The sequence below is a fragment of the Geotrypetes seraphini genome, chromosome 1, assembly GCF_902459505.1.
Source record: "Geotrypetes seraphini chromosome 1, aGeoSer1.1, whole genome shotgun sequence".
Classification (NCBI taxonomy): Eukaryota; Metazoa; Chordata; class Amphibia; order Gymnophiona; family Dermophiidae; genus Geotrypetes; species Geotrypetes seraphini.
In genome coordinates, this window is record NC_047084.1 from 363,618,354 (window position 1) to 363,630,714 (window position 12,361).

Sequence of the window (12,361 nt, forward strand, 5' to 3'; positions counted from 1 at the left end):
CGCTTAATCATAGTTCTAAGCGATGAACAATTTAAAATACATTCAAAGGGGAACAATACAATAGGTTAAAATTTAACTCATCAAATTCATAACATAAGGTAAAAAAGGGATAATGAAATACAATTTTAATATAGGAAAGTAGAACAAAAAAAGGAAAGGTACATAAGGGAACAAAAAATAAAAGCATATTAATAGAATAAAATCAATGACCTGGGTATTAATAAATTAAATATCAAAGGCATCTTTAAAAAGAAAAGTTTTTAAATTACTTTTGAATTTTCCTAGGTCCTGCTCCCTTCGTAAATAAATTGGAAGAGCATTCCAGGTCTGTGGTGCGGTCACTGAAAAATAAATTGGCGTCTTGTATTTATAATCTTAAGTGAAGGGATAGTTAATAAGTTTTGTTCATTTGATCTTAAAGTTCTGACAGGATTATATGGTATTAGGCACTTATATATGAATGCTGGTGTTTTATTGAGAAGGGATTTGAAGGTAAGCAGACAGAGTTTATATGTTATCCTGTGGATAACTGGAAGCCAATGTGCATCTTTTAAAAGGGGTGTAACATGATCAAACTTTCGAGAATTGGTAATAAGTTTGATGGAAACATTCTGAATTATCTGCCCTCATGTTTCTATGTAACTGAGAATATTGAGCTTTGGCCTAGCAGCTCAATGTTCTTGGCATAGAAAAATAAGGTCAAGCTAGTTTGATACAATTTCTAGATTTTATACCATTCTTTTATGCCAAATGGCATTCACTGTTTTTGACCCATCAGATTTTCAAATTAAACTACATAAAAAAAAGACTGACAATTGTTATCTGCTTTATAGTACTATATAAGCATTACCCACCACTGGAGACATGAATTTGGGGAAAACATAGGTATATTGCATCAGTGCTTAGGTGAAACATTTTGATTAAGCACTTCAGCATATTTTATATGATCTTTCAGTGTAACAAAAATAAACTGAAATTTGATTATTTTCCCTACAAAAAAACAACAACAAAGAACCTCAGTTGTATCCGGAAAAGTTACTTCTATAATTTAAACTACTCTGTCAATAACAGCTTAGAATTAGCTTCTGGATCAGTTAGGATTGGAGAATTTGAAAGGAGAAAATTAAATATCACAATTAAATGCAATAACTGAGCCCACATGTAACAGTTAAATAAAAACAAATGACATATGGCTTAATTCTATATATGGTACTAAAAATTTCACTTGCAAATTTAGGTGTGTGCCCAATTTCCATGTGCAATTTAATTGAATAAGAAGCCAGTTAGTGTCAATAATTGGGCATTAATAATCAATTCTCAGCACTAATTGCTGTTCACACTGGCTAATAAAATTAATTAATTTAATAGCAATTATTTAATAATAATTTATATAAGTGGTTGATGAGGAGTTTTTTTTATGCCAATGATGGAAGTTTGAACTAAGTTGGCCTAGAAGGCTAGAAATCTCGGATTGCTGTGGACCTAAACATGGAGGCTTTTCCTATTCCATTATAGATTAAATGGCAGAATGAAATCCTTATAGTGGGTTTTGGTTTGATAATTGTAGATATATGCTAATGTTATCATTAGTGCATAGCCACATTTAAACATTACCATAAGTACACTTACTACCTTCTATAACTTTACCCCTCTATCCTTCACGTTTCGTGTATGTCTCAAAACTGTTAGTTTTAAGTTATTTTGCTTACTTATATAAACCTGTTTTATGATGTTGTAAATCGCTTAGTAACTTGAATAAGCGATTCATCAAATACAAATAAAAACTTGAAACTTGAAACTTCTATGTTGTAGCCTGTAAGGGTTCCTGCCTTACAAATGCACTATTATTATTAGTAGTAGTTATTTATATACTGCCTATCAATGGAGATTGTCTAAACAGTGCTCAAGCATTTGTCCTTGTCTGTCCCAGTGGGCTCATAATCTATCTAAAGTACCTGGGTCAATGGAGGCCTGGATGACTTGCCTAGGGTCACAGGGAGCAGTGCGGGGTTTTTAGCTCACAGCTTCAGGGTGCTAAGGCTGTAGCTTTAACCACAGGGTCATTCCTCCCTAGCCAGTTAGCACATGTAGATGTGTTAACTGGTTAGTGCAGGAATTCACAACATGCCCCCCTTCAAAAAAATTAAGAAAATCTCTTTGTACAAAGTTAGTATACACTCAGACCAAAACAACTGTGTGATGCTGTAGCGCGTCCCATGGTAGTCCATGTTTTGCTGCATTAGATATACTTTAGCATCTAATACAACTTAGTATAATAGCCCCTGCACTTTTTAAATTTGTATCTGACCAATATAGGTAGCCAGTGCTCACTATGAAGAAGTGGGATGATGTGACTGAATTTTTATTTTGCATGGATGATCATTTTAAATACTGTAGGTGTCATATAGTATCTCTTTGAACTGAAGATTTCAGAATAACATGTTGCAATAATCTAAACGTGTCAGGGCCAGAGCTAGAGTTAGAATTCATAATGTCCTCTATTTAAATGTACCATAAATAGGGCAAGTCAACTTAAATTTAAAGGATTTTTGAATAATAAAAGGCATGTGTGATGTGGACATGAATTCTGATTCAAAGGTAACACCTAATACCTTGAGGGTTCCTTGTTACTAGAAAATATCATAGATTTTGATATGTCTGGATTAAGCCGTGGTTTGTAATCCCTTGCTTAAGTAGATGAGAAGCCATAAATGTAATTAACAAATATATATATATGTTTATTTTCTTTCCAGTTGGAATATTTACACTCCTAATGGCCATCCAGATGTCACTTTGGGCCAAAAAGAAACACACACTGTACCTGAAGACATGCAATACTAATATGCAAAGCAAATCAGCTTTAATTCCATTTATTTTGTAAAATCATTGATGCTATGAAAATATTACCTTCCAGACAGTTATGTGAAGTGCAATTCTATAAATTGGTGCCTAAAGATAGGTGTTGATGGTGCAGGTAAGAAACAGAATAATAATACATACACATGTGATTGGCATCACTATACTGTATGGTAATTATGTGCATAAGAGCTCTAATATAAATGCTCGGTGCTTATCCCTGAATTCTACATATGCTACCAGATGTTGCCCATATATCTTGAGTAACTGGTTCAGTTATTGGTTAATTGGTACAATTATTTGTGTTAACAATTCCGTAGTTGACACCAGTTGGGCGTGCCTTACAGATCTCTGGTGGATCTCAAAATGGGGCGTGGACAAAGAAGGGGCAGCGGCAGGTCAGGGGCCTTTCTAAACATTCAGCATGATTTTACAGAATTAGGCCTGTCTGCACCTATTTTCGGTCGCAGGAGATACTCCTGGTTTTATGAGGCATAAGTCCAGTGCTCAAAGTTAGGCGCAACCTGCGTGCTAATTTGGTATTCTCTAAAGGTCATTCGACTTTTATAGAATAGTGCTTAGCGTGCATCATTTATGGTGCTAATCTTTTAGTAAAAAACAAAAGGAACTGACCCCAAAATATCCACAAAGAATAAAATCCAGAGAAAACCAAAAAAAACTCTGTGGAGTGACGATGTTCCTAAATGGACTTTATTTGAAAGTGTCAAAGTTCCAAAGGTACACTGAAATCATCCACATAAAATAATTCTATCCATATAAAAGTAAACCATCCACATAAGAGCCTTAAAGGACCTAGTCCGCTAGAGATACAGGACTCAACACGGTCGGCGTTTCGACAAAAAGTCTTCTTCAGGGGGTCCCTGGGAGTCCTATAAAGGTGAGTACGTGGGAAACAATTGTGTGGTGAGCCGGAAGTGAGACACTGCTTGCATATATGAAATCTGACCCTTAGTGTATAAATATGAGGAGGGCACACACATAGTCCAAGAATAGGTGAATCATGGGCTGTGCCAAGATTTCATTATACAACTGGCTCTAAGAACACAGCATTGGAGCACTTAAATCTTAGCGCCAACTTATAGAATTGCCACCAAAGTGTTTAGGTGCAATTCTAACTATATAATTATGAATTTAATATTTAATGAAAATAAATATTATTTGATCTCAGAAGACATGTTCATTAAAATTTCTAGTGTTACAATGTAAACATTACCAAAGAGCCTTATTGATTTCCATTGTATTCATTACTGAAATAGGGATATATGGATCATGTTTTAAAATTGCAATTGTTTTTATTCGCAAATATATCCGTCTTGACATAAAGCCTCTTCTATAGAAGAGGCTATAGAAGAGGCTTAAAGTTTCTTAGGATCTAGAAGCCAGCCCAAAAATCTAGGAGGTAAACTTGTAATGACTAGAATTTGTATTTGTCCAATGACTTTTATTTATTTATTTAAAGATGTATTACTCACTACTATTCTGACTGACTCACACTGTAAAAACATACATAAAATATAAATAAATACACAAAACACACTGTTCACTCATACTTTTGTTTGATGTTTCTCTGTTCCTTTTCATTACTGTCCCAAATCATTGAAATAATATCATTCAAAATTGTTTCTATCAAATTAACTCTGTTCTTGAAAGAAATTTAAGTAATGAACAAGATTATAGTGCAAGGGCATACTGAAAAGTTCTCAGCCCAACCAAGAAGAGAATGATATGATCTGAAACAGTGTCAAAAACATAGAATTTTGTTTCTGCAAATTGGTACTTAACAAAATAACTCCCTCTTTTATAAAGTCACGCAAACGTTTTTAGTGCCGGCCCTGGCGGTAACAAATCATACGCTCATAGGACTTCTATGAGCGTTGGAGCTGTTACCGCGGTGGCCGGTGATAAAAATACTAGCACAGTTTTGTAAAGGAAGGGGTACGAAAATACTCTTTTCAGCTACAGTGGTAAAATAACATTTAGGAAGCTGCTTGGTTAGGCTGAGAACTTTTCAGCCCCCCTTCGTATATGCTGGAATGGTTCAGTTGATGACATACTCATTGTGCTATGATATCAGGATTACATACAGAATTGTTATTAATAAGCGGCTGAACACACACACTCTCTCTCTCTCTTTCTCGCTTTAAGACAAATGAGCTTGATAATCTGCTTTGAATTTTTAGCATGTTTGCCAAGATATCATCAGCTAATCTCATTTATCCACAATGGCTGGCTTTAAGGAATATGTGTATTAAAACTTCATTTGTATATTGTGCCTTCAGTACTTGGATACAAATAAATACAATTTTTTATTATTTTATGGTTCACAGATGAGAGATTGCCTTAACATCCCTTAAATCTGTACTGCCTAAGGTACTATTTTTATTATGCTTAAAAGACACTCAGGCCTCTATTTTAGAAACATTCCCATATTTATATAGCACATGTTTTGCATATAAATTTCATACACATGTAAAACACTATTTCAGAAAGCCACTATTTGTGCATGAAGTTGCCGAGGTGCAGACCCCAGTAGAGAATCACCTAGTGATCCCTTGCTTTCAGCTGATTGCAGCAAAGGAATCTCCTTGCCCTGATCAACTGAATGGCTGCAACAGGGACACCTCCTTCCCCCACGATGTCAACCAGACAGGAGAAATGCCCACTCCCTCCTGCCCCTGTACCCCCTCATTTGAAGTGGTCAAGCAGAAAGGATGCCCACTCTCTCCTGCTCCCAAACCCCGTCCCTTTTGAATCGGCCATGCAGGATGGATGCCCACTCCTTCCTGTCCCTGAACTCCCCACCCCAGAAGCCCCCTGGCAGGAGGGATGCCTACTTACACTGCATCCCAGAATGCACTGGGAAGGAGACCTAAGGCTCTAGTTGGCCCAGGTACCTAAGGCTCCCCTCCTTGTTTTTAATTTTTTTAGAAAATGTGCCTCCTGATTGGCTGGTTAGACAATCGGGACATTTACGCTCTGTGGAGTTTTTTTCAGAGACCAATGATGGACTAGCTCCATTTGCATTCCACAAGTGTGCTGAGGTGTATGAGCATAATTGTTTCTGAGGTCTCTTTTTTTTCTCCACAGTTCATATGGATGTGTTGCAGTAACCTTATCATAGGTATCTTTACTATATTTTTTCTTTTGTAATTTTTGTAAAAGGGGCCCAAATTGACCTTTCAAGACATATGCAGTTAGCAATGCTCTTTGTAAACAAAGTTAAAGCATTGCAATTTTATTTCCCCTTTTTTAAAATCTCTACAGGATGCTTCCATTGATGCCTCAAAGGACCCCGGTAGTCCAATTTCTTATTCCTCTGGGCAACTGACTTGGGCTTCTTTTCAATATCAAACTCTCACTGCCCTTCAGAAAACAATAGTCTCATTAAGGATCACCTTTTCAGGATGTGACCCATTTCCCTTTCCATTGCTGAAAGCTCCACAGTTAAATTTATTTTCCACTCTGTTAGTGATTATAAATTTGAGTCTATCCGTTGGGAAATTTCCTATGCCCTGGAAATTGGTTATAGTCGACCCCATCTTGAAGAAAAAAAACATTAGACCCATCACTCACAACACAGTACTGTCCTATTTCCAACTTGTTCTTTATGTCCAAATTTGAGAGAAAGTAGTGTATTTACAATTGGTATCATTTTCTGATTAAAAAAAACAACAACTTTGGCACTGCAACCACAACAGTCCAGTTTTAGACCTTAGTACAGCACTGAAACTTTGATGACAGCTTTCTTAAGTAAAGTTCATTTTCATTCAAAAAAACACAGTACAGTGGTACCTCGGTTTACGAGTGCACCAGTTTGCGAGTGTTTTGCAAGACGAGCAAAACATTCGCAAAATCAGCGCCTCGGAAACCGAGCGCGCCTCGATTTGCGAGCGCCCCCCCCCCCCCCGCTAACCGGCACCCTCCCCCCCACGATCCGTCACCCCCCCACCGCGACCTGAGGTCCCCCAACCCACCCGAACCCTCTTCTTACTTCAGTGTAGCCTCCTCACCAGCATCGGCACCAGCATGTCCTGCCGGTATCCGAAGATCTGCTTCCTGTGCTGGGCCTTGAGCATGTGCGCATGCTCAAGGCCTGAGAGTTCACGTTCTCTATCAAAGCGAGTTTCCATTATTTCCTATGGGGAAACTCGCTTTGATAAACGAGCATTTTGGATTACGAGCATGCTCCTGGAACAGATTATGCTCGTAATCCAAGGTACCACTTGTGTCAGCAATTTCTCTTAAGTGCAGTGTTCTACTTGTTATATCACTCTACTTCTAGAGTGATTAAGATCTACAGATTTAGTCCTCTTTGGGCTCCATTTTATCACAGTTATTGTTTAACCCTCTTATTGTTTAATCTCAATAAATAAAAACTCCACCCCCCCCTCCGACAATCTGCCACTCCTGTACCTTTAAATTGAAGGACAGCAGGAGGGATGCCCACTTTCTCCTGCCACTGGCATCCCTCACTCCCCTGACAACCCCTCAACAGCCCCCACATCCCCTATACCTTGAAGTTAAAGGATGGCTGGAGGGATGCCTACTCTCTTTAGCTGGCAGACCCAACTCTTCAAAATGGTGGGCCTTCCCCTTCCCGGTTCATCCTGGAATGCACTAGGAGGGGCCTAAGGCCCCAATTGGCTTTGGCACCTAAGGCCCCTCTCCTGCCCAGTGAATCATGGACTAGGGAGGGGCCATAAGCACCTGAGCCAATCAGGGCCATAGGCCCTTCTTAGTGCATCACAGGATGCACCAGTAAATCTACCCCTTATTTTTACTATGACTTTATTGTGCTGTTTGCATGGATTTTGATTTTTCCTTTCTTTCTTTACATTTTTGTTTTTACTCTATAAACCGCTTGGTTCTATTTGCACAGCTTTAGCAGTGTAATAATCCAAAATAAAGACCTAAATTAAATGAATAACAGCAGCTGCATGAAGCACATAATTTTGGCACTTACACAACATCCAACCTGTCGCACAACTTCATACCCAATAAATCACAGAACTTCTTCCTCTTGACAGAACTTGACCTTAGCTTTATTATTAATCAATGAAACAACAGAAGACACTAACAGCAATACAACAACCTTTTCTAGATTGACCTTAAATTAACTCACTAAACTTCTTTCCAAGGCTAGTCAGGGATGACCTAGCCCCTACTCCCAATGACTAAAGCAAGACTTGTGGTGTCGCAAAGCCCTCACCTCTGAACAAGGCGATATCGCACATTGTTTATTGTTTGTTCAGATTTTTTATTAAACGCTTTATCGATACTACAAAGCGTTGTACAGAGTTTAATATAACATTAAAACAAAATAAACAGTTAAGACATATCTATATAAAAATTTTTCAGTATTGACAACAAATTACTTACAGGGTAATTATGGGCCTGAAGGCTCCAAAACACAATTAGGAAAGGAGGGGAGAAATACAATTGATATAGAAAATGTGAGAAACATTCAAGGAAAACACGAAAGGGACTGGGAAGTTAAATGAAATAATAAAAGCTGGTATATCTCAGAATTTAAGAAATTCAATTAAAGGCATCTTTAAAAAGAAAGCATTTTAATTTACTTTTAAAATTTTTTAAATTTTCTTCCATTTTTAAATCTAAAGGAAGAGTATTCCAGATCGTTGGGGCTGTTACAGAGAAAATGGATGTGCGACGAGTGCCAATTATTTTTAAAGATGGAATATTGAGATTGTTTTGAGATACAGATCTTAATGTTCTCGGTGGATCATGAGGAATCAACAGTCTGTCTATGAATGCTGGTGTATTGGACTGTAAAGTTTTAAATGTTAATAGGGCAATTTTATAAGTTATCCTATATGAGACAGGCAGCCAGTGAGCATTTTGAAGTAAAGGGGTAATGTGATCAAAATGAGCTTTTTCCATTCCAAACTCCCAAACCCCTTTTCTTTTGAGTCTGCATTCACCCCAACCCAATAGACTGCCTGGATTATTGACCTACCCCTTATCTGTGATCCCATACCCCAAAAACTTTGTCCACAAGACTAGGGTTACCATATGGCTCCAGAAAAAGGAGAATGGATTAAGACATTCCATTGCTTTCAATGGAAATAAAACCCGGATGTCTCAATCCGTCCTCCTTTTCATGGAGCCATATGGTAACCCTACACAAGACCCCAAGTTTACTCATCAACTTCCAGCCCAAGAACACCAACCTCCCCCAAATCTTCCCCCCCCTCCCCCTGTGCAGGTCCTTAGGGAATGCTGTTCCTCAACCCATTTTTTTCACACTCGTTCCCACCCTAACCCAAGAAAACCTTAACCTGCCAAACTTTCAGTGTGCTGAACCACTGCTCATCCCTTTTCAAACTTTCGCCAATCCTGTTCCTCCCCACCAATTTGCTCTCAATCCTAATCCAATAACACTTACCCTTTTTTTCCTCAAACAAATTCCCCCCACTCACATTCCCCATAGGATCATTGGATACAGCTCTGCCAAAGTTATATGTGTACTACCAATTGTCAGTGGTCTCCCCTTCTACCTTTTCTCAGTGCCAGTGACTCTGTGGGGGTCTTTTACTAAAATTCAGTATGATTTTGCACTTAGGAGGAAAACCCAATGGTTAATGCAGCAGCCTGAAAACCGGGGGAACTGTGTTTGAGTCTCATTGCATCTCCTTATGACTCTAGGCAAGTCACACAACTCTCCATTGACCCAGGTACAAAATAAGTACCTGCATATAATATTTAAACTGCTTTGATTGTAACCACAGAAAAGCAGTAGATCAGGTCCTAACCCCTTTCCCTTTCCTGGAGGCAAAAATTAACATGCAGTAAATACAAAACCAAAGCAGTAAATGGAGGAAGAATGCCATACATTTACTGTGCAGGGCAGAGGCGTACTCCAGAGGCACCATGTTACATGTATTACCAGATAACACTACAGATAATGTGGTGTTGCCCTAAGGAAAAAAAAAGTGATGATGTGTGCAGTGATGGCACTCTTCCACACACATTTCCACACCTGATACCCTCTGCTGCTCCCCCCGTCATCTGATCTCTCCTTACCCAACACATCCTTAATCCAAGCCAAGCCACCCAATTACATTCCTAAGCTCCTCCAAACCCCCATTGCCATACCCCTCTAATCCCCCTTACCCTCCCTCCTGATCAGAAACACCAATAGGCCCTTCCTGTTACCCAAAGTCCCATCCACATGTAACCATAAGAATCCTCCCCATTCCCCCAGTCCCCATATCACCCCCAGGGCTTCCAAGGAGGTGCATGTAGGTGGGATAATGGGTCAGGGCAGGAGTGGTCTCCCTCTGATCCCACCCATCTGCCTTCAATGCTCAAAATGGCCACCATGACTCCTACTGATAGTTTCACAGTACTACCGCTAGTAGTCAACCATCCATATAAGGTGCTGCTGGTCAAGAAGGATGGTTAGGGGAATCTTAGGGGTATGGCAACAGAAGCTGGACTGAGGAATTTAATTGAGAGCTTAAGAGGTTGAGGACTTAGACTGGGGATGTGACAACATAGGTATCAGGATCTGTGTGTGTGTATGTGTTGGGAGGGAAGGGGGTTCTGATCAGAGGGCTCAGAGCTCTATTTGAAAAGGGCTTTTCTAACACCAACAGATATATGATAGTGTGATTGTATGTGGCACTTCCTCCTAAGGTGGTGCTAAGTGTAGCTGTGCCATCGGCAGTTATGACAGCAAGCATGTGGTACCAATCTGCATGCTAGGTGTTACAAATGGCCATGCCTCTGATCCACCTCTATAATGACCACTCAGTGCATTAAGCAGCTAATGCAGATTTATGTTGTGCTTTTTTTTTAACATGCATTCATACCATGAATCCAAATACCATGTTAGCTGCTTATTGCTGTTTAGTAAAATGACATATATATATATATATATATATATATAACATATTTAAATATATACAGCACCTACACTAAATTTATTGCTAAATCCTACTTTCTCTGCAGGTAATTGTTCAAATGGAAACAATGTGTGAACATTCAGCCCTATGCATATGTCCTCTTTTTCTTCTCTCTACCACTAGAATCACATCCAAAATCTTATGGAATTGAACAATAATCATAATTTTATCCCAGCTAGGTCAGAAAATATAAAAGGTCCTTACTTCTGACGGCAAAAGGCATTTCAATTTATGGAAAGGGCTTTGAATGTTGTTGTACAAGTTTAGACTCAAGTCTCAATTCATCCAGTTTGAAGTGAGGAATAAGACCATTTTATTAAACTTTTTGTTCAACTTGCATTCTTCATTTTTTTTCTCCATGCTACATGAACAACAACCTCAAGTGCTGGAATATGCATGTCTGTGTATAGGGTAGGTAAAGATAGTACAAATTTATTAGAATGAATGTGAGTAGAACATATCACAAGATGAGAAAAAGATGCTTGCCAAGAAAGTAGAGATTGTTGAGTTTGTTTCTCAACAATCAAATGCTATTACAATCACAATGCTGTATGTATAGTTGGGGATAGTAGAGAAATTTATGATGCTTTATTTTAGGGAGAGAATGAAAGAAAGAAAAAGCCAACCCCTAACACATTTTTCAAAGAAACAGTTTATACAAGTGTTCTGAACAGTTGAAATGGAATTTCAAAGAAAACCATATCCTATCTCCTATATTAACCTATAATTAACATGAGTTGCTATGTTGAGAATTGTAAATAAAGATGAGAATAAAGACTGTGAGTGAATCCTCTGTTTTCTACACATCCCTCTGTCTTTTTTGGCTGTTTTGCATTGAAGAATCACATTAATAAAATAGTATTTCATATTTGCAATTATCCATTTTACTTTTTCATTCCTCAGTATTTAAACACTTTTAGAGCTAGATTTACAATTTACATTGGAGTGTGCTAATAGCCTCTATACTGAACAAAAATAGGGCAAAAAGACTCTCTAAACTACCAAGAGTTTGAGTGATTAAAAGAGTATCCAGAATGTAATGAAATAATCACTCATGAATATTCACAATAATATGGTTTCAATTATGTACAACTATTAATGAATTGGGTGATGGTGCGTCCGCATCTGGAGTACTGCGTCCAATATTGGTCGCCATACCTTAAGAAGGATATGGCGATACTCGAGAGGGTTCAGAGGAGAGTGACACGTTTGATAAAAGGTATGGAAAACCTTTCATACACTGAGAGATTGGAGAAACTGGGGCTCTTTTCCCTGGAGAAGAGGAGAATTAGAGGGGATATGATAGAGACTTACAAGATCATGAAGGGCATAGAGAAAGTGGAGAGGGACAGATTCTTCAAACTTTCAAAAACTATATGAACGAAAGGGCATTCGGAAAACTTGAAAGGGGACAGATTCAAAATCAATGCTAAGAAGTTTTTCTTCACCCTGGACACCTGGAATGCGCTTCCAGAGGGCGTGATAGGACAGAGTACGGTATTGGGGTTCAAGAAGGGATTGGACAATTTTCTGAAGGAAAAGGGGATAGAGGGGTA

At 38.4% G+C, this 12,361-nt stretch overlaps 1 protein-coding gene across 2 annotated transcripts in view; it reads left to right on the forward strand.

The window, feature by feature from the left end:
• TECRL (trans-2,3-enoyl-CoA reductase like) overlaps positions 1-5,021 on the forward strand; it is a 180,888-nt gene extending 175,867 nt beyond the window's left edge. Inside the window, exon 12 of one of the 2 annotated variants that reach the window (XM_033914933.1) lies at positions 2,754-5,021. In XM_033914933.1, the coding sequence (XP_033770824.1) occupies positions 2,754-2,881 (128 nt within the window). In that variant the 3' untranslated portion in view covers positions 2,882-5,021. The remainder of the gene's footprint in view (positions 1-2,753) is intronic. The other variant, XM_033914943.1, reaches the window with a different exon arrangement.
• The last annotated feature ends 7,340 nt before the right edge of the window (positions 5,022-12,361 follow it).